This window comes from Perca fluviatilis, chromosome 8 (assembly GCF_010015445.1).
Source record: "Perca fluviatilis chromosome 8, GENO_Pfluv_1.0, whole genome shotgun sequence".
NCBI classification, from domain to species: Eukaryota; Metazoa; Chordata; class Actinopteri; order Perciformes; family Percidae; genus Perca; species Perca fluviatilis.
The window spans coordinates 26165067-26191524 of record NC_053119.1 but is presented as its reverse complement, the minus strand read 5'-3'; the positions used below and the strand labels follow the sequence as shown (position 1 = coordinate 26191524).

Genomic DNA, 26458 nt, shown 5'->3' with positions numbered 1-26458 from the left:
TAGTCCTGTCTCTGGACAAATAAGGCTCTGATCTGTGCCGTGCTTGTCGGGCCAGGCTGTCCTGGCTGGGCCAATACATCATGCTAATAGCCTATTTCCCCCCAGGTCAGTTAGTTTGAGCGTCCACTGTGGGCTGTTTTAGGCTAGTATTTTAGAAATTAACATTCTCCAAAGAGAATGTGGTGATGGAGAGTTTCTAGGCTGTGGTTCTGATGTACATCATCTACGTCAGTGTCAGAAGTCTTAGTGTCATTTGTGTTTATCTGTTCTGTGCACCATCTGCTATTACCGGTCACACGTTGTGTAATTTGTTCTGTATGTCTGAAGGTGCCAATAAAAAAGAAATTGATCACAAAAAAAAATACATGTTACAAACAATATTATCATTCTCTGTTGGTCTGTGACCTTGTGTGTACTTACCTCTTCAGTGCCCTTCAGGACGTCCAAGGCTATATAATCTGTCGAGCACTGATCTATGGGTTGTTATCAACTTGACAGCCTCTCTAACACATGATGAACCAGCTATGCAACCTATTAGTAATTATTAGGAACCACAGACACAATGTTTAGTTTTAAATAATGCATTATTAAAAAATAAATAATCATAAGAAATACAGACCATACAATTGTGACATATGTATTTTCTTTAAACTTCAGCTAATTGTAAAATGTAAAATTCTAATTTTTATTTATTTATTTTTTACCTATTTTGCAGGTCGTTTTTAATTTAATTCTAGCCGTTTTTGTTTCACAAATTCAAAATTGTCCATGCCATTTTCCCAAATTACTATTCACAACATTTGCCTGTCAATCAAAACAAACAGAGCAAAGCCAGTTAATGGGATAAGCTTTCAGCACATTATCATCCAATCAGGATAAAAAAAGTAGTATCTCATAGTTTAAAAATTTCACAATTTCATGGTTAAATTCTATATTTTGTCTGTATATTCCAATGATTATTTGTATCACTATGTCTTATTTATTTATTTATTTATGTAATGATCATAATAAAATTAATGAAAAACATATTAAATAAGAAGTAATTATGTCTGGACCATTGACTGCAAAATAAATTAGTTAATATTAACAGTCTATGGTCTGGAACCAGCACGTTGTGTTCCAAATTAATTGGGTCATCCAAATAATTGGAAAATATTACAGATTAACATTTCAAAATTATTTTTAGCTGGTAAAAATTGCTGGGTAAAGAAGAACTACCAGGCGTTTGTGTTGAAGTCTGCCATATTATAAACCTAGTTAAATGATCATAAGAGCTGATAATAATAGTAGCAAAAAAGGCTGATTTAATATAGTCATAGGTAGGTTATGGAAATGGATCCAGAGTGATGCATCATTAAATTGCAGATTGTGTACATTCAATTAATCAATGATTCAAATCATTTAAGTTAAATTAGCTCAGCATCTCAATAGGGCGATTCTTGACATGCTAGCAAATTAGCTTGGTAGTGCTAGCTAGATTTGCTAGGGCTAGGCTAGCGCGCTCACCTACCCGGTACCCGGGTACCCCGCACCCGGCCGCAAGACCCTTCTCGTGCACGTCAGTGGTTCCGGTTTGCTGCCACGAATTAATTCCTCAAAATGTAAGTGTCTCCCATTGACGGGTGTCTCCTGATGTTTTCAATGCAGAAAAAGAACATAAAACGACGAGTCCATCACTGGTTGTAAACAAAAAAAAAGATAATAAGCCCCAAAAGACGTTATGAAAAATGCTAACAGGGACAAAAACAAACGCTCAGGAGCAATAGAAGCAGAGTGTGATATGACTGTAAAACAGAATTAAGCTTTAACAGGCTACAGAAAGTTGATATTTATTTGTCATTCATGTCACAACAACAATACGTCCAGCCTTTACAAGAGAACATTCTTTACAATAAGTTGAGTTTGCCAAATGTATCTTGCATTGAATTGCACTGGAGGGGAGGGGCTAGCTACACGAGTGGCATTGATTGGAGTTACATTGGGGCTAGCTAGCTAGCTAGCTAACCACGTAATGTTAGTTAACGTTAAACCTTTGGGAAATCACATAGACTGTATATTAATATTAACAGTCTATGGGAAATCACTAAAGACCTGAATCCGCTGATTCATGCTTATTTTTTGAGATGGTAAGTTAGTTTTCTTTGTTATAAAGTTTTAAATTTGTGTATATTTTTTTTCATTCAAATGTGACATTAACCTTACATTTAAAATAACCAATGTCAGCAAAATATTCAAACCAACGCCTTACTGTCAGGAAAGAAAATGTAACGTTAATGCAGTTTAACTGATTCTTTCACCTCCTCCTACACATTGACTGGAGCTGCAATGGTTTATCAGGTATTGCTGTTTTAATGTATTCAGACCTTCTTTTTACAGTCACTGATTCAGACCTGAACTGGGGTGGCAACAGATGCTTTGTGAAACACTGTTGATAATTTTTGTTTTGTTTTACTAAAGATCATCAAATAATATTTTCAATCCTTGTATTATCCAGACAACTTATTTATCGCTTACTCAAGTTTTTTTTTCATTTTTGCAGAATACACACCCACCTCAGTGAATCCTTGGCTGGTGGATACATAGACATCTTTGTGAGTACACTCACTTGAGTAAACTTTTCAAATTTGTATTATTTTGGTTTTGTGCGTAATATGGTAAAAGCATGGATAGTTACGAAGGAACAAGTGAGAGACAAACCAGCAAATAATGGCCAAAAAATGTATAACTAACAATTAACTCTTACTTTTGAATTGTTGATTAACTCTGAATGGCAAACAGCCAGTAGTTAACAATTATTCCTTATTAAGTTCATGTTCCTAAATATTACACTACACACATTGTTCGCTCAAGGAAAATGATGCATCCTGCTCAACTGTTTTAAGGAATGCATTGTTTACCTACCTACAAATTATTTATGTTTGTGTTTCCTCGAAAAAGTAGAGAATAGAGCAACAATGCGTCATGCTTCTGGGTAGGTCACCTGGTTGAGCATGTGCCTCATGTACAAAGGCTCAGTCCTTGCTGCAGCGGCTGCGGGTTCAATTCTAATCTGTGGCCCTTTGCTGCATGTCATTCCTCCTTTCTGATGGGTTATTTGCTGATGTATTTTATGTTGTAGAACAAAACGTGAACATCTTTTTAGGACTCATTCCTGCAGCACTCTATTGGCTAATAGATGCTAGTTAGATAACTGATATAGTATATTGAAGCTTGCTGTACTGCCATCCCCCGTGCTAAATTCCTCCTCGCTCTTACCAACTTCATTAGGACCTATTCCAGGTTTTCCACAATGAGATAATGATTGTTGCTCATATTTGTAGATTAGATTAATTCAGCACTACTCACTACACCTCAAAAACCATGTTCTTTGGGAGAAGCAGTCCCAGGGGAGACACTATAAGCACCCACGTGCATACCTGTTGACTAAATGATCTGGCCCTGGCTTTTATGATCTCACATAACGTCGCAATTGAAATTGAGAAAATATTCCTTGTTTAATGGGCTTGAAACAAGCTCAACATTGGAGCTGGGTAATGCATGAATGTTTTATTACAAGTCTGGGCTACTTGTCATGGATATGCTCTTTGAGGTGACAGCAGGGAGCAGTTAAGTATGATTGTTTGGTTTGAGATATATATATATATGGAGAGAGAGAGAAAGAGAAAGAAGGGGAGGAGAGGGAGGGGAGATAGACATAGAGCGCCCCATTGGCATTACTTCCCTTTAATCCTCTTTGCGCTACACCTGGCTGGCATACTAATGATGAAGAAATGACCTAGATTTCTCTCATAGCACATTCATACAGCACAAAACATAATGAATGAATGAATGAGTTGGAAGAATTTTATTTTGTGCGACTGCTGTTTTTTTTCTGTCAATCTGTTTTTCTGCCATCTAATGCCATGGATATTCACTCTTGATGAAAGACATAAAGTAGTCACTTTGATCTCAGTTGTTTGAGTTTCTTTAGTAGCTTCATGATAAATACAATATGTGCTTTGAGAAAAACGGCCTGACTATCGTCAACAAAAACCTTCTTGTCGGATGCCCAGATAGCTCAGTTGGTAGAGCAGGTGCCCATATATAGAGGTTTACTCCTCTACGCAGCAGGCCTGGGTTCGACTCCGACCTGTGGCCCTTTGCTGCGTGTCATTCCCCCTTTTGTGTCTTTATCGGTCCTCTCAAAAATAAAGGCCAAAAATGCCCCCAAAAAATCTTCTTGTCTTCTTCATATCTTTTGGTAATGCACACTTCCTTTTGACTGTATCCTCAGAATAAACAAATTATAAGAAAACTGAAGAAGACCCAATTTTACAGCCAATATAACACTGGCAGCTGAGCTACTGTTGCTGTGTTGTTTACTGTTGACACATCCCCTGTTCAGATGGGAATGTAGCTCACTGTGTAATTCGCCACGGCAAACGCACAACAACACCACTGACAATATTTTTGAGGACTGACAAAATTCCAGTAGCTGCAGATCTGTAGGGCAAAGATTAAGGTGGACTAGTGAGCGCGTGTGGTCATTTGTTACTCAAACTTTTAGTAGACCGAGTCATAGAAAACACTGCAGAATGCTGTTTAAAATGGCAGCAGCTGTCGCTGTGTGATATTAAACGCTCCGTCTGAACTGCACATCTCTGGAGAGATCTAATTTTCAGATCTGTCTAACTGTGTTCGGAGATAACAGCTGCAGAAGAGTGCATGCGTCTTTGGTATGTGTCTGTGGGATGCTGGGAGGGGTGTGGGGGAGGGGAAGGGGTGAATGTAGAAATGATTAAATGTAAATTTCTCAAACTTTTAACTTATGAAACTATAACTTTTAAAACATATTTACCATTTACTTTGTATTTGCATGCATTTGTTGGTGAGGAATATACAGTATGGACTAACTGTACCAGGAATACTGTCATTTAACCAAAAAGAAAACACATATATAATATATATATATATATATATATATATATATATATATATATATATATAAAATATATATAATATCCTCTCCCCTGATCCGTGCCCCTCTCAATTTATCTTGCTTCATCTCCACTCCTCTTTTCACCCCAATCTTCCTCATACCTTCACTTTACCTCTCCCAATCTTCTGTTTCCCTCCTGGAAGAATGTTATTTCCCCCAGAAGGAAATTCAATAGGGCACAGCGGGGGCAGAAACAAATGCCACTCCACACCTGTTTGGGGAGGAGGAAGCTCAGGCACAGAGGGCAGGCAGAACTGATCCGGCGGGATGCAGGAAGCAAAACCCCTTAATCCCTGTGACATTTTAGCTCAGACCTCTTATCAAAGCCTGCGAGCTGCTGTGCTGCCCGTGGAAAAAAAAAAAAAGAGGGTTGGAGGAGGCAGAGGAGAGATGCTTAGCAGAGACTAAAGGAGAGGAAGGCTGATGGACGGAGGGACAGACAGCCAGGGGAGATATAGACAAAGACAGACAAGCATTGCATTAGTAAAAGATCAGTTTTTAAAAGCTGCAAGTCTTGGATCAGATAACTTTGTTATTAAAGCAGTGGCAGCCTCGTTTTTGAGGCCAGTTCCTCCTCTCTTGCTTGTCTGCATCTTCTCTGTTCAAAAAATGCAAACACCATCACACTCTGAGATGATGCTCTCTGCGTACCGAGTCCCTAGTGATGCTGCCTCCCCCTCGGCTGTGCTCAGTCGTATCATAACTTCAGCGCCACACTTTGGCACCTGTCACAGCCAACTGGGCATTCACTCCTCCCTGTGGGCTTGGTTTCTGGAATACACCAGGAGACAGCAGCTCCCCTACCTTTATCAGTCCCCACCTTGAGCACCCTCTCTGTCCATATCATTCCACTGTACACCGCCTCCTCCTCCTCCTCCTCCTGGATTCATCCAAGCATGGACATCCCTGGAGGGTGGTACCTACTGTACGTGCCAAATGTTTCTGCCGGCAGGAAAGAGAGAGAAGGCAGAGAGGGAAAACAGCATGAGTTAAAAAAAAAAAGAAGAAGGCTTTTCCGCCTTTAATTTGACAGGACAGCTAGGTGAGAAAGGGGAGAGCGAGGGGGGACGACATGCGTAAAATTGTCACAGGTCAGATTCAAACCCTTGAGCTCTGTGTCGAGGCATAAACCTCTCAGTAAATGTGCGCCTGCTCTACCCACTGAGCCAACCCGGCCACAGCATGAGTTAAATGTGAAACTAAAAGACGGGTGTACCTGAATGTGAAAGTGTTTCAGATAATATCACACTTATCTCTTAGCCAATTTCTCTCTACCTGTGCTTCTCACCAATATATGGAGCCATAAGCAGGGTGTCAAACTTTCCGTCTAGCTTTAATGTAAGTTTGTAAGTGTGCAGGTCCCTTGCTGTGCATTGGATGCTCGCCTGCCCTCGGATGAAACAGAAATAACAGTGGAGCAGACAGACAGAATGTCAGGTCCAATCGACGGAGTAGAAAATAGACTTGTTTTTGTCTTCAGTCTAACAAAAACTAGTCAGACGATGAAAGATAAAGAGGTATAAGAATCAGAGGCTCCAAAGGCCCATGATAATGTCATGCAACCAATAGAGAGAAGGACAAAAAAAAACAAAAAAAAAACATGAAACTATTTGATTACACACTTTGGATGACTTTCAAACCCGGCGTGTGTGATGAAATGCCTTCAGTTTGCCCTGCAACAGCCCAAGCAAGGTGTAAGCCGTGAAGTTTTGTTTTCAGCGTAAATTATGTTTGGCTGAGGTCATTCAGTAAGTACTCATTTCAATACGGCCCAGATGAATACCTAAGCATTTCATTTACGCTCAGTGTTTGCTCTGAAGATTACATTATTAATCCACGGAGACAGAGGATTATTGTTTGTGGTCCGACTGATTCAGAAGGCACAGCTGGGACAAACTAAATTGAGGTCATATTCTTAGAGAACAGGTTTCGTGCCCTTTCATCCTTAATCTAGATTCATAATGGCATCAATAGCTTATCATAGCTGAATGATTGGACTTGTATTCAACTGGGGATAAACCACATGTTTAATGCATGTCAACATATAGTGAATGATACATTTCGTTCACACATTATGTTTGTTTTTATATTAAAGCCCCTACACACAGATATTTTGACTCAATCTACCTGATGAGACATCTTCTTACTCAGAATTGTGTGCGTAGTAGTCCCGCTTTGCCAGACCCTCCTCCAAAGCGCGCTGAAGGAGGGTCTGGCTACTCCACATAGCATTCGGGGATGCGAGGAAAACGTGCTCTGGTTTAACGGCATTTCTTTAAACCAATCAGAATCGTCATGGGCGCCGCTAAGCGCCGCACGGAGCCGCTGCAAAATAGTCGTGCGATAGAAAACTCAGATTGGACAGATAGTCTAGCTAGCTGTCCCAGTTTACCCTGCAGATATCTGAGGAGCAGACAACAATAGTCCTCATTAATCCACCGAGACATTTTTTACCTTCATTATTCTCAGTGTCCCAATTCTCCATACCAATATGGTATGTACTATATAATATTCTCTGTAGTATATATATTTTTTTTCATTTGTAAACAAGAAATCAGCATACTTAAAACATTTTATCCTAACAGAAAATGATACAATACTTACACTGTCAGGCATTAATTAAACTGCGACTTCAGAATCACAATTAAACCTAACAAAGAGACAAGAAAAGCTTTTGGAAAATGTAATTGTGTCACCACCATCCATAATTAGATTTTTTTTTTTTCAGCTATGAGTAGCTTCATCAATTCTTTTGTGCATTACATTGTGGGAAAGTTGTATACATCGATAGCACACTCAAACCTTTATTTTTTTTTTACATTCTCACTTGTCCAGTGTGAGCACATTACTTGCGTGAAACCCTGCTTATTATTATGTAGTATGGATTTATACTATTCTACTATACTAGTATCCTATTAGTGTATTAATCTCTGCCCAAAATCAACCTGAGCAGATGTAAATTTCTGAATTCAGTTCTATTTTAGTCACCCCACCCCTCAAAGGGCTTTGAATGGACCTTTTTTCACAGCAGACATTTTGACTTGTCATAGTAGGAAAAGCACAGCTGAAATTGATAACCTTAACAATGGCTCAGTTCCATCAAGTGTCCCAGTAAGCTATTTCAGTGAGTCAGCATGCACAATACCAGGGCCTCTCCTAAGTGGAATGCAGCCATCATTAATGGTTTTGAATACATCGGTGCTTTTCCTACTATGACTGTCAACATGTCTGCCGGGATAAAGGTCTATACAGGCCTTTTTATAGCAGACATGTTGACCTGTCATAGCAGGAAAAGCACAGGAGGAATTAATAACATAAACAATAGCTGTTAGGTGTGTTAGTTCCAGGGTCCAGGTACCCATCATCATACAAACAACCCAAATGGTGCAACGCCATCGTTAAAGATATTAGTTACACCTGTGCTTTTCTTTGCTATGAAAAAAAATAATGTTTTCTGCAAAATGTTTTCTGTGAAAACGGCTTACTGGATCAGTCTGTTGCTAAAATATGAATGAGACTAGTTTTGTGGATGGTAAGATGGAATATAAAGGCATATAAACTTGTTATTTCTCTACTTGTATTGTGTCTAATAAGATTGAACCACAACCTACTTTGCTTCAACGATAAGGTTAGTGACGACCCGGTTGCTTTTAATGTAGCCATTGCTCTTTTATCTTTGACCAGAGGGCGGCAGTCAAGCGCATATCCTCAGCGTGTCTGCAGGGTGCCACCACACACGCGCGCACACACACACATACCCCCCCCCACACACACACACACACACACACACACACACACACACACACACACACACACACACACACACACACACACACACACACAACAAACGTGCAATTCCTTTGTAACGAGCTGTGTAACGAACTGCAAAGCCAATTTAAGGGATGTTATTTCAGCCGAATTAAAATGATATATATAAGACTGGAGTTGAATTTATTTTATTTTATTTTTTTTACTTAGGACGTAGGACAGTGGAATTAGAGCAAGAGGCAAGAGGCATCTAATAATTTGATCTCAAACAAATAGAAATATCAAATAAGCTATATCACCATCCAGTTCAGGGATTTAACAGTTTGATGGAAAGAGCTACTATGAAGAATGATAATTCCTGAAAGACAATTAACTGTTTAGAGCCCAACACTGACAGAAAATGAGTATTTCTCTGCACAGATGGCATTTAGATCAATCAATAATTACAGTAATTTAATTTCTTGAGTTTTTTTTTTTTTCTCCATTACCTGCAAATCGACTGATCATTGTTTATCAAATTAGCATGGGGGCATTGAATTCAGGGGAAACGGGGGAAAGCTTAACAAGGCTCAGGCTTCGCGTCCAGCTATTGGATGATGGATCATACCAGTACAAAGCAACGGTGAGGGCGAACGTTGTCGTCCCGCCTCCTCTGAACCCTTTGCAGGGTTGTAATTGGATGCCAGACTCGTCATACCCCCATCTGCCCAGGTTAGGTTGCTCTGCACCGTTAAGATGCTCAATTGATGGGCGTACTGAGCTGTGCAGCGAAAGGAGATACCCTTACGTGTTTCATTGTAGCAAAACAAAACCATGTTCTGTCCTGGTTACATCACTTCTCGTTGCTGGTTTCTCCGCGACACCCTTCCTGCAGCTCAGTTTTTTCTCCCTGCGCGCGGCGACAAGCGGGCTGGACGATGCTGTTGCGGCGTTTTAAAGGGAAAAAAGCTCATGACAGAATAACAACACAAGGCAGTGCATCGCCGCCGTTTATCTTTTTAAATCCGGATGAGGTTATTTGATTTCGATCTCTCTCTCACTCTCTCTCTCTCTCTCTCGCACGCACGGTGGACTCGGACAACGCAGGTACTTTGGGAGAATTGGATGAAACGCACCTGCCGCGAGATAGCGGACCAGCCGGAGCACATGGACATCCGTTCCCTAGCTGGACCGTAAATCGGACATTCACATTTGAATATTTCTAACAGTCCTCTCTCTTGTTTCGGCGCCATGGAGGATTCAGGTTTTGAATCTACATCGGTTTAATATTTACTCGCCGCGGGGCTTCAAACCAGCCCGAGTATGGAGCTGATGACAGCTGATCGCCCCTCCTCTCCCGTCACTTCAATAAAAACGCGCTCCATCTGAGTCCGCTGCCCTCGATCGGAAGCCAGAGTCTCAGTTTCACCTGTGTTTAACAATAGATACAGCGCACAGGGCTCTTGGCAATATTTGGTTGATTTCCCACCTTAACCTCTCCCTGCTCAGGTTACCTTCCCAGTGGGCAGTGAGTTGAAGGTTGTCATATTTCACTGAAGGCCTTTGAATTTAATTTGTAGCCTATAGGCTACTCATTTGGAAAGATTCAAAAGCATCTCAAAAGCATAGCGTCTTTCTGTAAGGAAAGTGCTGCAGCTCTGTGGAAATGCTCTGTCCGATCACCTCTCCACATGGGAGCTCAATTTCTCTTCTTGCTCTTTGGTACTTTGCGCTAACCCCATGGCGGGGGATCGACTTCTCCGAGCCGATAAAATAATCAGCGTCGTGGTGTCAAGCAAAGGCTTGAGCTACAGGGGATTTGTGTAGATTATCGCCGGACTGCTATTTTGTTCCCTCGGCCACACTCTTAACTGAATTTAGCGGCTTTTGATCTGCAGCCTTTTCCCTGCTACCCTATCCGCCTGGAAACTCCAGCAGGGAAGCCTGCTTACAAGCCACGCTATTCATAGGGAAAAGGGGGAGACGGGTTTTTATTCATTAGCAATGACTGCCACAGAGGTGTTTGGACCCAGATCTGAGGTTTCGACGAGTTTGGCGCTGCTGTCACCCCGTGGATCTGGGGGAATGAGACGCGCTTTAAGGCTGTAGTTCCACTACCACTCCCTGTTTACTCGCAGGCTGCCTGGGATGCCGTCGCTGTGACCGGGAGAGGTAGACCGTCAGTAGAGCCGCGGACAGCCAGAATACCAAACGCCAGCAGCGCCAGAGTGACCACTTTCCGGACCCGTTTTGACTATCTACCGGGCGGCTACCGGAGGATGTTCGAGCCAGGATGCTGCGCTTCCCCGTGAAGAAGATCCGGAAGCAGTTCAAGCTCCTGCTGCTGCTGGTACTGCTCACCTCCGCCGTGTGGTTCACCTACCTGCACATCAACCAGGGCAAGACCATCAAACTCCACTTCAACTACGGAAAAGGTAGGCTTTTATGCGATAAACCTGTCTATTTAGCTCATGTATTAACACTTTCAGACTTTGTAAAATTTAAGTGAGAACTAAAAGCCCCTTAAAACATTTTAAAGGCTATTTAACAACCCCTTTATGACTACTTATACCTCAGAAGGTAATACCATAAACTATTGTAACATCACTATAAAGTCACCGGTACAGCTGCCTCCTGCAGGACTATTATAGGGATATTAAGATGACATGACAAGGCCACCATAAACTCACCACATAGTCGCCTATGTGCCTAAGGCACATATAATACGTGTCAGATACCAAAACTCCTCAAGTCAGTATAAACATAAAGTCCCTTTTTTATATTGTTATTTGTCTCATGGATTTATGAAAAATCCCTGAAACAACAGCCCTGCTGGCTTTCACATACTGATTATTCTCCCTTGGGTTGTGTGATGTGTAGGACTAGAGAAGTAGTAACCCAGAGATGCAGGGCGTCTCATAAATTAGAAATAGTTTCCTTCTGCAGCCTAAGTAAAGAGCACTGCCGTGACGGACCAGGTCCAAAGCCAGACCCCCGCCTTCAACATTAATAGTCAAAGGGCTGTTCATAAAGGTGGCTTCAGAGGTCACAGGCATGCCAGTCAGACTTGGAAAAATACCAGAGGTTTGGCACTACTGGGGAGGCAGATCTCCACCTGCTGCTGTGATGCTTCTTATTACCAATGCTTGATAGCTTGCAGCCACTGTGCACAGCATGAACGGCTGGTTGTAACAGTGGATGATGCAGAGTATTGTACAGAAATAACAACTATTAATGAAAGAAATACTGATAAAAGGTGCTGGGTGATGTACCGTACCATCACCTACTACCATGATTCAACATAGGATGGTGGTGTACTCTATCTCCTGCAGCTGTCTGTGTAAAGTGATACCCAATGATTCTAATGTCCTTGAAGAGTGTACACCACACACACGCACACACACACACACACACGCACGCACACGCACCCGCACGGCACTGACACACAGGGATCATTTCATTGTCTCTGATCTCAGCCGTGGGTTTTTTCCAGCGACAGACTGGATTTAGTTTTTAGATTTAGTTAGGCGGATGTGAACTATTGTGTTGCATTGCTCCATATAAAGGTGCTCTCACACATACAGACACTAAAGTTGATGTAATGAATACAGTCCTCCTATACCAGCAGATATATCAGATATAATTGCATTTTGCATTCCTTAGCCTTTGTGATTTTGCTGTCGCTGCACTGTTGCTGCTGGTTTTGTGTTAACTTGCCCAAGAGAATTGCAGTTTTCATTCTCTGAAATCACAAAGCCTGTTGCACGCTGATAGTTTCAATATTACTGTGTTTTTCATTTGAGGGATACCACTAATGGTCTGCCTTTGTGACTCATCTGCTGCGACTGTCTTGCAAGGATGGACCCTGTTATGCTGTATTTTGCTGGTCAGTGTGTCTAATTGACTGTCTTCCATTTAGCACGCATCTGAGCAGGTCAACTCACTTAACCTCTTATGAATAACATGTCCGCTCTCGCACCAAGGGTTTCTAAGTGAGATGTAGCCATTACTGAAAATGGGGCTCCATGAAGTGTGTAAATATTCATATCAGGCTGGCAGTATTCTCTTCACACAAAAAAACTTAATTTCTTCTTAGCACTGAGGTGGGGCAGGTAGAAATAATGTAATTTTACTTTTTGGCGTGTGTCCTGCCTTATTTGAATATTAAATGACAATTTGTCAAATTTCCACTCCGCTTGTCCTCATTTTTGAGGAAATTAGATTTATCTCAGGCAAATCCTCTCCTTGAGAAAGCCCATATATCAGACTGATTGCTGCTAGTATTTCCTCCACTAGATAATGTCTTATTGGCGTATGACCAGCAGACCTAAGAGATTTACTGTATAAACATCTTGGCATAAAGTGCTCCATTGAGGCAGCGTCTTATCTAATTGTGAATAATAACTTTAAAGCGTGTTGGAGACGGTTTACAACTGATGATTTTATACACATTCTGTCAAGTGTTTCAAACTTCAGCCTACTCACTTCAGTGTGCTCATGTGTTGGTTGACTGGGTCAACATAATGAGGGGGCAGAGGCCTGAGACTTTGAGAAGAGGCCTTCTTAATGGTACCCTGCGGAGTCTTCATGGCAGACAAACACGATTTTGTAATAAATTCAACATTTCTCATTGAAACACATTGCGTGCATCCTTAAGACCTAAGCAAACGCGCTGAATACATTTTCTACTTCGTAAAACATTCGCAATGACTTTTGTGAATGCTTTGAATCGTGCTTTGTTTACACACTTTGGTTGCCCTTTCAGTCCTTCCAGAAAAACGCGGCGTTTTTTTGTGATTGTTGCGGGCAAAAATCCTTGATTATGCGGCACGTTTTCTTAAAAAATGCGATGGAATATGCGGGATATTTATGCAATTTTATGAGATGAAATTGCGGGAACTTGCAAAAAATGCAGGAACTTGCAAAAAATTTGGGAACTTGCAACAACTGCGGTTTGATGAAAAAGTGATTACCCCAACACCCTACTTTTTTTAAACTTAATTTCCAAAAATAGTTTACAGATATTCAGTCATTGCAATAATTAAACAAATAAGATACAAAAATATATACAAATAATATAATATTAAAGTAAAAATAAAAGTAATAGTCTAAACAGAGGGAAATAAAAGATACAAAAGAGACAGACTTTCAAAAATCGTTAATAATATAGACCGCAGGAGCACTTAAACAAAGAAATTTGAGTAGACATCAGATATTAAGATAGCTTTCTTATTGGATACCAACTTAAGAGACTCAAAGTACATGTCAAATTCAACCCTGCTTTTCGATGATGTTCACGTTGCGTAATTACGTCACTTCATAACGTTCCCATGGCAACAGGGGAAAATGGCTGCTCTTGTGTGAAGTACATACTGTCTATGGTGAAGTAAACGCAAATTTTTTTCAACTTTCTGCTAAGATATATGTAACTTTTTTGCAACGAAAATGCGGGGATTATGAAATCATGCAAGCACCACATATTTTGTGCGGACATCGGCAATTTATGCGGCGAAAGTGCGGCATATTTGAAAAAATGACGCCCCCGCATGAATATGCGGACTTTGGCTGATTATGCTTTGAATTATGCGATCGCATAATCGCGTTTTTCTGGAGGGACTGCCTTTTGTCTATCTCCTCCTATATTGATACCTTTTTTGGAGCATTAAATCCACCAGCTGCAACCACTCTTTGCAATTGGCTGTAATATGCATGAACCTGCTTGTGTGTGTCCTGGTAGAGGCACAACAAAAGACTATATATGTTTAAATATATGGGAATCCAGTCATGGAAAGGAAAAGTCCCTGTGGACTGGCTGACAACGTCTGGGTGTGGCAGTGAAAGGAAAGCGCTCTCGGCAGGTGTTGATTGCATTGACCAAGCTTCAAATAGGAATCCTTTTGTTTTCACCTGGCTAGTGACATTTACGTCCTATGTTTAATGGGTTTTGCTGGGTCTAAATGAGCATTATGACATTACTTACCCAACCAGGCAACCTATGTATTAACCTTGTCTACATAATGGCAACCGTACAATTGACACCAGTGAGTCTACATACTTATTTGAATAGGTTGACGGGCACGTCATTACTTGGAAGTCATATGTGGTCATTAAGCTCCCACTGTGGTTGGTAGACAAAGAAATCAATTACGCAGAAGTGTCATCAGGTCATTTGGATTCCAAATTGTCATCATTCAGACACCAAGCCAGCCGCGAATGTATTGAAATGGACCATCATTTTCTGTTGCTAAATTATTCAGTACAGGATGGAGCTGTGTGAAAGACTGATGATTGAATGGTGATAGGCAGTGCACTCACCTTTTTTGTGATTATTATTTTTTTTTTCTTTCTTTTTTTTTTCTAGCAAGTAGAGCGAGAGAGAGAGAAGGAATATCCGGGAGATAATGGCACACACACGAACAGTAGTTAGAGAAGTGAGGAACTTTAGTTTCTAAAAACTTTTATAAGTTGAAGTTACTTTCTGCCCTATGAAAGATGCCCGACGAGAAAACTGTAGGTTAGGGAACGCACAAAAAACAGAACAATCTTGATTTGCTTTGTGTATGAATGTATCATTTACATATGCTGCCCTTGTTAGTCAAAAAAAATATAATAACAGCACAATGAGCAATACCAATGGGACTTTTGTGTATGTGTGGGTGTTTCTTGAGGCCTTCATTTATCTTTTCTTAAAAGCCAAGGTAGCTTTTGTAACTCTATAGACAGGGGAAGCCAAAAAGGTATAATTAAATAGTTTTCAGATTGCACACTGGCCAGACTAGCTTTATTTAATCAGAATTTCAATGAGGAAGTGTGTTGGCAGGCAGTGCTGCGGTGCATATTAGATGAGTGCCACATTTATGCGGCCACCCAGTTGTACAACAACCCCCTGTTTTCCAGCATCAACAGGTCCACTGAGGAGGAGGAGGTGGAGGAGGAGGGAGGAGGAGGAGGGAGGGAGGAGGAGGAGGAGGAGGAGGGAGGAGGAGGAGGAGGGAGGAGGAGGAGGCTGGCTGCTACATACAGGCCTCTATTGATTAACTATGATTACACATGTGGACGTACACACACGTATGCATACACTCAACCACCGCCACATAAACACACAAATATGTTGCCTATATTTTTGTAAAATGGCACATAATACGCACATACAATTCATATCATCACCGCTCAGAAGGGATAAGGAGGAAGTCGGAAGGGGAAGTCTCAGGGGCCTCGACAGATTGGCTGCCTGGTTGCCCAGGGAGACAACATATGGGAGAGGAACGTGGTGGGATGTCTCTGGGCTTATTTTATCAAGGCCGATGAATTCACAGGTTTTGAGGAAGCTTGAATGCTTTTAATATTCACGGGAGACTCAAAATAAAGCACGCACACAACTTGTTGTATGCAGTGTCGTGTCAATATCGCTTGAGAGAAAGCTAAAACTGACTCAAAGAAACACATTCACATTCAAACACTTGGATAAAGTTGCAGTTCAGTATCATGTTGGATTTGGCTTGTGGTTTGTATCTTAGCAGCAACACCCTCAGGCTGGCTCGCTGTCATGGTAACCATGCCCTCCGATGTCACTTTCCCTAATTTTAGCTCTTGTGGTTGTCAGGTCGGTCAGCTTTACCTCGGCCAGAACCACTTTGCCATCTTCGTGTGTGTAAGGGATTAAACACGTAATGTACACAGCAGCTTTTATGTGATCATTTATTCATGCAACAATGAATATTGTCAATTACCTTTTCAGATCTGTGAATAATGCAGCTGCTCGGTGCCTACTTTCCCCTTTGATGAAACAGAACAGTTGTTAATGGAAGAAGGAAGAACAGAAACAAAAAGACATAAACAACCTAATGCTTGGTAAAAAAGCAATTTCCGAGGCAGTCATGTTGTATATCTTAGGTGCGTGACAGTTGAATTTAGCAGCTTTTATAGGGAAACCGGGCCCAGCGTGGGTGCAATCTGCAAGTCTGCATCAACAAAGTGGTTTGGGCATGTTAAACCGGTGACACGTGTGAACCCAGCTGGGTGGTGCGGCTTTTAAAAATTGCTTCCATTTAGGAATGCTGGGCCTTTATATCACGGTGGAAGAGCTTTGTTAATCAAATGAAAATGGGAAAAAAAGCTTTTCATCAGGAGACATTCTGAAAGGGGTGAATTTTGAAATTGGAGCTGTACTAATGTGGTGATTTATATTCTTTAGAGCCATACTGTTTGGCTGGCTTAACAGAAATATTTCTGATACTGTGCAAGCAAATAATTTGATTTTCAGATGGAAGTTATTGCTGCAGAAACCTGGATGTTTTCAGTGCTGTGATTATGAAATTGAAAACTGGAATCTTGCAGTATAATCTGTGCATATAGCTTCACTATCCATGAGAAATGATTAGATATAACAATACCGATATAGGAAAACGGCATTATATACGAAAGTCATTTCATTTGAAGCGACTGTATCTTTCACTTCTTATTTCATTTAAAGGGTTGTGCCGTAAAAGCATATGCATGTGGCAGTCAGTCCACTGTTAGCTTGTGTCTGGGGAGCTGGGATGGGGACTCTCAGAAGCTCAACCATGAATCTGCCCCACAGCTTACCTGACCAACCCAGTAAATCTCTGTCTCTGGGTAATTCCACAGCCAGGATGAATGATGTCGCCATAACAACTCACCCTACGTCCTCAGCGTGCCTAGATGCTGTAGGACCTCTGTGGTGGACGTGGACACAACAGACGGACTAAGAGGGGGAAATAATCTCTTATATCTCTTATGTACAATGCATTGGCTTATATTTCATTGTGCTTGTTGTCATATTTGTGCATATGCTTATTCTCATGTACACGTGCATTTCTAAAATTATGTTCAGGCAGTCTCTCGCTCATTTTTCATGTTTTCTTGCTAATGCTAAAGCAAATGCACCGTGCTACTGGACAGAATTTAGAGCTGCGCTAAAAGAATTCACACTTAGTATGTGTTACATTCCCATAACCCCCCCCCCCCATATGTGGATATAGGGAGATGAAGGGAGGCTAGGTTTGAAGGTGAGCAACAGCGTTGGAAAAACACAAGTCCAGAGTGTGTTAACCTCTGGGTTAATGAAATTTGTGTTGGCCTGCCTAACAAGCCACCATCAAGGTACCAGCTCTGCTCCGTGCATATGGGAGTTCTGGCCCATTGCCATGACTTTGCCGCAGGAGGGGTGTGTGTGTGTGTGTGTGTGTGTGTGTGTGTGTGTGTGTGTGTGTGTGTGTGTGTGTGTGTGTGTGTGTGTGTGTGTGTGTGTGTGTGTGTGTGTGTGTGTGTGTGTGTGTGTGTGTGTGTGTGTGTGTGTGTAACAGAGAGATTTAGTGTAAAAGAGAGGGAAATATGAATGTGTAATGTAGTTTGTGTTTACCGAGTGTGTTATTGCATCTGTCTGTGTCCGCGCACCTCCCTGATCTCGCTGCCGTATGCACTTTAGCCCCAGTGTTTAGCCGAGCAGAAGGGGAAGCAGCTGAATGATGGCACTGTCTGCCCGCTGGCGCACTTGCTGCGAGTGGTGGACGAGCATTTGGGGAGGAGGAACAGGGCAGAAGAAGGACACCCTTCTCACGCAACAGGTGGGACATGCAGCAGGATGCACCAGGAGGGGATGTGGCTGTGACTTCTAATAAACCCAGCCCTTCACCATGTACAATCGGCGTAATCTGTTACAAGTACCTGGAACTGTGGTTCCTACATGGGCGTGTACACATCAGATGCAGTTCATTGTGGAAAGCTGTTCAGGTGTATCCTATCCACCTTATACAGCAAGGGTGTCTAATAATGCAGCAATCACACTGTTAAACAATGCCATCAAGATTTAATTAAGACCAATTTTCCTCAGTAGAGAGATAAAAACCCACACAATATGAACACTTTACTAGCACACTGCTGGGAGACACAGAGGAGGGGAGTGTGAATCAGAAAGCCAGTGAGTTGCTGGTGAGTGTTAAGAAATGAGAAACCATCAGAGAGCGAAAGAGAAAAGCGGGAGTGCCATAGAGACAGATGTCAGGTGGGAGTATCGACTGTAGACGATCATGATCCTTGCCATGATGGGATTTGTCAGTTTCCCTGCGCTCGAGCTGGGTTCCGCTCTTTACTCCCCACCTCTGCAGAAGGATTTTCTTTCATAGCTGGGCTGTATCAGCTCTGGTGTTGCCTTACTGTAAGTGATCCAGACCTTGCAGGGTTTCAATCAATCGTCAAAGAGTGTGTGTCTGTGTGCTCCGTGCTGCTCAGAATGAGCTTTCTGTAGCGGTGGTTAACGGAAAAGGTCACCTCTCCTCGAGGCTGTGCTGGCTCGCAGCAAAGACAGAGAAAGGATCAGAGACGAGGGACAGACACACCTCAGAGACAGAAGAGACAGGGGTGTTGGTTGCATTGAAAGCAGCTGTGTGGATTCTTTTTTTGCAGCTCTGTTGAAAAGTCATAACAATGGATACACTTGATATAAGAGAGTAAATTGACCGTAGCGTGCCGGCCCCAGCGTGCAGCTCTCTTCTTAGTTTTCACTCGTATTCCCTTTCACCCTTGTTTGAAATCACTATCATGCACATTCTGACTTTTCAATGCTCACTTATGAATATTTACACATTCATGGAACCTGATCTGGAGGCGGGATAGGAATTCATCTCCATTTAGAAAAGCTTGCTGGGTAAAGTTGAGCAGTGAGTGGGAATGTTTTCTTCACTTTGACATGTCTGGCTGCTATTTAGATAAAACTATATCTTGTGCTTTATATCTGGCTATATATACAATTGGATAAAAAACCCAAGTATGTGATAGAGGTGGTAATAAGGCCCCCCACTGCTCCACAGCAGGTCTGTGAAACTCTAGTAGCATTTTTGCATTCTGCTTATTTGAGCTGAGCGGTGTATATTTTTGACTTATTTTCTTTTATCTTGTATTATTATAGCTTTTTTTTTTTTTTTTATATCACATTTTACATTCTATCTCCTCTCGTTCCATCTCACCTCTCATCCAAGTTATCTTTCACATCTGACTGTCTCCATCTTTATCTCATTTTTCGGCTTGAAGCGTAGGAGTATCAGAGGAGGCGAGAGAAGAGAGCATGAGAAGGAGAGAGGACAAGGGCTGCACTTTGTCATTCTTTTGTTTTGCGTCTGAAAGGCCTGCTCGCCGGCTTGATTACCATGTGAGCTACTTTGTGAAGGAGTGCAGCATAGCTCTCGGAGCGCTGTCAAACACTGTTCCCTTTTTTCTGTTGTGGCCAGTCATGAGGAAAGATATTCAAGAGAAGAGGAGAGTTTCCAGTTTACTCTGGAGCTGTGTTTGTGTTTGTACAACTGTGCATACTTGCTTTGAGAGCTGCCCCATCTGTGTGAACTGAATTTTAACATCTCTTCATTAATTGAACTTTTTGTATTCAGCGTATCATACTCAAGTTCTTGTTTATCCCTCCATATTCTAGTCTCAATCAATACAATTAATAGAAAATCAGTTTTTCATGTTTTGATCAGTGAAAGTGGCTGTTGAGTTTTCTGGTGCAAGATAATTTTTCAACGCTTATTTTTTTTCTGCTTCTTTTACCGACAACTTTTTTATTTGTAAGAGCTTAGTTTATTTGTGGCCAATACTGCAGCGAAAAGTTGCAGGCAATATAAACCGAGGTTAATAAACCAAGCTGCCAAAGAAATTTCAGTCACCGTTTTCAAGTAAACAAAACGAGATGGTTGTGATGGATGTGATGGTTAAATGGTTTATGGCAAATGTTTTTGCATATTCTAGTCTTTCCATTTTCTTTGGCATTCCACAGATTTTAAAGTGCCCATATTATGAAAAAAACACTTTTTCTGGGATTTGGGGTGTTCTTTTGTGTCTCTGGTGCTTCCACAAACATACAAACTTTGAAAAAAATCCATCCATGCTGTTTTGAGTGAGATACGGTTTCTGAATGTGTCCTGCTTTCAGTCTCCTAGTGAGCTGTTCAAAATCGGCCTCGGCTAACGCTAACGCTAACGCTAGCATGCTACGTCGTTCTCAATAGCAAAGCACTGCTACAACACACACAAGTTAACCATAATCTACAAAAGAACTACTTACATGTGTGCCCTCATTTAGAAGTCTCCCAGCTAATCCTGCCTTGTAACTGACCAAAGTTGGAGAAACAACCTTTCTTTTACTGTCTATGGAGCTAGCTAGCTGACATGCTCTACATCTGAGCTACTGCGCATGTGCGAGTGCAATCAAAGATAGTACAGAAGAAGAAAAGAGGTCTCACTCTGTAGCTAAAACAGAGACCAGGTGAAAAGAGGATCTGCAGCAGTGAGAGAGAGCTGTGCAGTACAACAACAATATGGTGTTTTTTGAAAATTAAACCATGTAAACCTATTCTGGTACAACCTTAAAATACAGTTATGAACCTGAAAATGAGCATAATATGGGCGATTTAAATGTTTTTCTGGTTTTGCTCAATTGTGCATTGTATGAAAATGAATATGTGAATTTAAGAAGTAACTTGCTTGAAATAGGAATCCATAACCGTGAACATTATCTGCTGCTTTTATTTTTGGTAAAGGTTACATTGCTGTGAAGGTAATGGAGGGCACCACTTACAGCTGCATCACTATTGGCACTTACCCACTGCTAGTACCCGCTCGGCTCGACTTGACTACTCTTTTTTTCGTAATGGAAAACCCAAAAAAGGCGAGTAGAGACAAGTCGAGCAGGTACCATGCAATGGAAAAAAAATTGTGTTTACTTATGAAAAGCATGCTGTTTAATGGATTATGCATCTTAACAAATGTCACATCATTGCAAGCTGGTTTTCATTAGTGAGTAGCAACCAATGAATTATAAAAATGCAGGGAAAAAAAGACATTTCAATATCTAAGGGCATTTTCACACCTGTAGTTTGTTTGCTCTGGTCCGAAATGTTTGTAAAAGTTGGAGCGTTTCCCCCTTGGTTCGGTTTCCTTTCACACGGTGAAAAATCTAAGCGAACCAAAATGCGTCACTACAAACCATGCAAGAATATTCACTCCGCTTATTGGTCAGATGTGTCTGGGGCGGGAGAAAGAAAGTAAATACAGGAAGAAGGTCCCGTGTTCTGGACTAATGCATGTTTCTCACATCTCCATGTATTCATTAAAATAATTGGTAACACTTTACTTGAAGTTTTCTACATAAGAGTGACATGACACAGTCATGAACACATGACACTCACATGATACTGTCATGACACAGTCATGACACATGAACCCTAACCCTAACTCTAACCCTAACCCTAACCATGACTTGTCATGACAAAACCGAATGACACTTACTAAAAAAGCGTTAAGTCATAAACGTTTATGACTTGTTAATAATGTTTTATGACACATTCATGACAGTGTCATGTCACTCTTATGTAGAAAACTTCAAGTAAAGTGTAACCAAATAATTTTCCAGACATTATTTCGCGAGCGATGTTACTAGGTCTACTCTGCTCACCGGGACTTCGCTCTGCCGGCATCTCTCTCCATCTTTAGCGGCAGCTGGTTTGACCACGGAGATGCCAGTAGCGGCGAGCTTGAGCGCAGTCTATTTCTGTGACAGAAACATTGCAAGCTGCTACAGTTTGCATGCTCTGCCGGATCGCAGATTGCAAAGCACGCCTGATTACAGGAGCCGTTCAGCTCCAACATGCGGCCAACACCTGGTAGTTGGGTGTCGGATCACATTCTCACCACAAACGAAACGTACCGAAGCTCCGACGAGGAGGCGGTCTTGGTCCGGTTGTTTTGGTCCACACCCGAGTGCGATTGCTGTCACACAATTGCTCAAACGGACCGTATCAAGGGGGTCGCTGCAGGGTTCGATTCAACCGAACTAAACAAGGCAGGTGTGAAAACGCCCTGAAACTACAACATGCTTTTGGGAGGTTTCCCCTGACGTCACTGTTGACTGTCGTGGCAGTTAAAAGTTTCAAACATATAGGGATTTTGCGATGCTTTGGGTACCACAACACAACCAGGGAGTGAATTTATAACTGCCACCACACACAGGTTTTCTCCGGCATGGCAGGACATCCTGGAAAGGCCACTTCTCTAATATTTAGGTTAGCTTTTCCATCAAATAACAAATGAAAAAATCACTTATCACTTTTCTATCTCAGCCTTGGCTTTGTCTCATGTATAGTATATATCAGGCAGTATTATATGACTCAGTGATCTGTTCTCATTCCCGTTCTGACACTCTACATAGCAGAAACTCCTCTGTGTTGTGGCAGAACGGTTGGTTTTCAGATTGTCTGGCTGGCTAATTGGCTGGTTTGGTCGACTTGCTGTATTATTCAGTCTGAAGCTCTTGGTGTGCCACAACAGCGGCAACATGTACCACAGCAATAAAAAAGCAGCAAACAGTGACAATAGTATAAACTAAAATAGAAGACCAGTGAAGAAAAAGTTGCGTGGAGATGAGAATTATTCTGAGTAGGCCTATAGTAGTTTTATCCGAGCACAGCAGGGCAACACAACGTATTAGCGCTACCTGTAGCTGTTTTTGATGTCTTGAGTTTTAGATTCACAGCTCTACATGGCTTCATCTAGGCTACATGATGGCACAGAGAGGACATTCTTAAAAGCTCGTCTGACAGAGCGGGCATTGTACGTCTAATGTCACCACACTTTCCTCCACCTCCTCCTCCACCCTCTTATCTTCTTTTCCCTCCTGCTTGGTTACGCTTCTTTGTTTTAGTCTTGCTTCTCAGCCTCCTCTTCTCGCCATGAATGTTTTTTTGTTTTTTTTACATACATTTTTACATTGACAAATGAGCTGTGGGACAAATGTGAGTTTTTTCATCTGGCTGCATTTGACATGGAGATTCAGCAAAGCGAGATGATTCAACTCTATTATCTCTCTGTCAAACATGCTGCTGCTGGAAATTGGGTGTTTTTACATCGCTGGGGAGAAAAGGAGGACTGGCAATGTGCCGCTGGGCATAATTGTTACATACATTTTTATCTGACCACCTGATTGTGTTTCAGAGTACAGAGAATAGAGAAAAAAACAGCCAAGGACTTGTGTATATTGAGTATTGATCAAGATTTTGAATGTGCTGCATTTAAAGAGGGTTTAGCAAGTGGATAACTGAACGGTTTAAATATATGTATACACACATATACTTAGGAAGAAACCAAGAAAGAGATATGGATCCCTACTGTATTCCAGGTTTATGTGTGTGTATTTTTGTTTGTGGGATGAATTGGCATGCTGCTCATACTGACCCGAAGTTCAAGTTTTATTGTGTATTGCATGAAACATAATGCAGTCGGCTCTGTGCAGTAAAAGGCTTGTTCCTTGCCTCTTCTCTCTTCCAAAATGGGAATACACAAAAATTAAGTGCTGCATGCAACAAATGTTTGTACATTAAAACACAATTATGAATTTAAAAAACACATTATAGAGCATTAAAGCACAATAAAAATAACAGCATAAAGACATTAAAATACTGACAATGCAAATAAACAAAGGTTGTGATAGTGTCGATGACACATAACAAGGAAATAGATGAACACAATGTTTACAAAATTGTTCTATTTAGATACTGTACATAAGGAGACCATGTTGCATGTAAAAGGCCACAGTTGTGTGTGTCCTGTTACAGTAAAAGGTCCTGGAGCTAGACTTCAAACCTCCTCTTCTGATCTAATGTCAACTGCCTTGCACATATAGGGAGTTAAATATTGAAATGGAAATGTTAAATCCAGCACACTGTGACTGTATACTTGTCTTTTTCAGTGTTCATGGGTTTTCCCTTTTTATAATATCTTTGTGTACTTGCCAGCAAAGCATGGCTAACAACTTTTGTCTCCCTCAGACCACACGCCGTGGACTGCATTGGCTGTCGCTCCTCTTTCAAATAAACCACTTTGCATTTACGTTTGCGATAACTGCTCTCCACTACTGCTATCTCAAAACCTTTCTGTTGTTTTCAATTAGATAGAATCAAGCCTAATCACTGAGACGACAAAGCGTGCCCGTTTAACTCACTTATTTTTCATGATTTAAAGTGCTAAAGGAATTAGCCATTACATCAACTGTTAATTCTGCTTGCCAAGTTAATGTTCATTGTTCTAGCAGCTTGTCACAAATGCGCAAATGCCCTCATCAGGAGTTTTGTCTTTATTAAAAGTCAACACTTTTTAAAAAGTGTCTTTTTAAAACTGATTTCCTAGCATACTATGGAGATTCTATAGTGTTTCAAATGTTGCAGTTTTGCAACTCCATAGACACGTGTGTGCGTGCATGCGTGTGTACGTGTGCCTGCGCGCACGCCGGAGGGTAAATGCTTATTATATTGCCAATTCCTACTAATCTGTTTTCAGCCCACACAGTTGTAGGATGAAACGCACACTCTCGCGCACACACACACACACACACACACACATACAGGGTGTGGAATCATAGAGGAGTAATTTGTTTTTCTTTGAGTGCCCTTAATGCCTGCTGGTGCTCTGAATAGAGAAATCATCCAATCAACGATAAAGTCCTCGCTGTTAAGCCTGACTTCCGCTTGTACAAATGGAGTGTCGCAGGCTGAAGTGGTTTCTTCATAACTCCGATGAGATTGAGACCGACTCATTCAATGTGCAGGTGAAGGCTTCACTCAGCTGACGTTAATGGAATAGAAGTGTTTACCAGAGCTGTGTTTACCTGGACGCACAGTACATTATGGACTGTCAATGCCAATAGATGCACTCATACTGTATGAACAGCTTCCTGATACTCGTGTATAGCAAGGTGTATTGTATCTTGTGTAATTCTGCTGTACTTAAGTAAGAAAAAAGGCAAGAAAATGTTGCTTAGTGGTAGTGTGTGAAGGGAGTTTGACGTTAGGGCTGCAGCTATCGATTATTTTAGTAATTGAGTATTCTAGCGATTATTCCATCGATTAATCGAGTAATCGGATAAGAAATACTTTTGTTTTATTGAAGAGCAATAATTAGTTACATTTTCGGAAAAAGCTACATTTTTATTGCCTACATTGCTTAAAATATCACAACATATTAAGTGCATTCAAGTGCCATATTACATTGTTTTTTTTTAAAGAAAACATTTTTTCAAATATCTACCTCAAACTAAGGCATACAATAAACATACATAAACATTACCTTAAGTTGTGCAACTTAACTTTCAGTTTCAACCTGAGTCTGATCTGTATACAGGCCTATATGTAAATATTAGTTATACTAAACCTATTTTCATTTATATATTTGATTACAATGCTAAACAGCTCTGTTACACTTATGCTAGTAGATCGTTGATCAGCTGTTTCTCCGTGGAGAGAGAAAAAAAAAAAAAAAAAAAAGTGCGCGCAACAATCAGCTGTTTTTCCGAAGGGATCAACGCGTCGGCTCTTTAGATCAAATTGTGGTCACCACTACTTATTTTCTTGTCTTTGTTTTTGGTGTCGTTTCGTCCATACGACTCAGACTTTGTCGGGTCCGCTTCGTGGAATGGGTGATTAAGTTAGACTCAGTGTTTTCTGTTGAGACGCTGAAGCACTGACGTCGTGCTATTATTGTGGTAAGCTAGTTTGAGTTTGCAGTAGACCTACTGTACAGAGTTTTCGTTTTAATTACGTTTGAACTGGTTCAAAAACACTTTTCTTTTGTTTTTTTTTTTCCGCTTTTTTTGTTGACAGTAATAATGATCCGTGCCGAAACACCGTCCGTCAGCGGTACAACGTTGGTAACATTGATTTAACGAAGCTTCGAG

General features: G+C 41.2%; 1 protein-coding gene across 3 annotated transcripts in view; it reads left to right on the top strand.

The window, feature by feature from the left end:
- The first annotated feature begins 1518 nt into the window (after positions 1 to 1518).
- b4galnt4a (beta-1,4-N-acetyl-galactosaminyl transferase 4a) overlaps positions 1519 to 26458 on the top strand; it is a 157612-nt gene continuing 132672 nt past the window's right edge. Inside the window, exons 1-3 of one of the 3 annotated variants that reach the window (XM_039807651.1) lie at positions 1519 to 1601; positions 2540 to 2591; positions 10864 to 11160. In XM_039807651.1, the coding sequence (XP_039663585.1) occupies positions 11019 to 11160 (142 nt within the window). In that variant the 5' untranslated portion in view covers positions 1519 to 1601; positions 2540 to 2591; positions 10864 to 11018. Of the gene's footprint in view, positions 1602 to 2110; positions 2127 to 2539; positions 2592 to 10863; positions 11161 to 26458 lie in introns of those variants that run through there. The other 2 variants (XM_039807652.1, XM_039807650.1) reach the window with 2 other exon arrangements.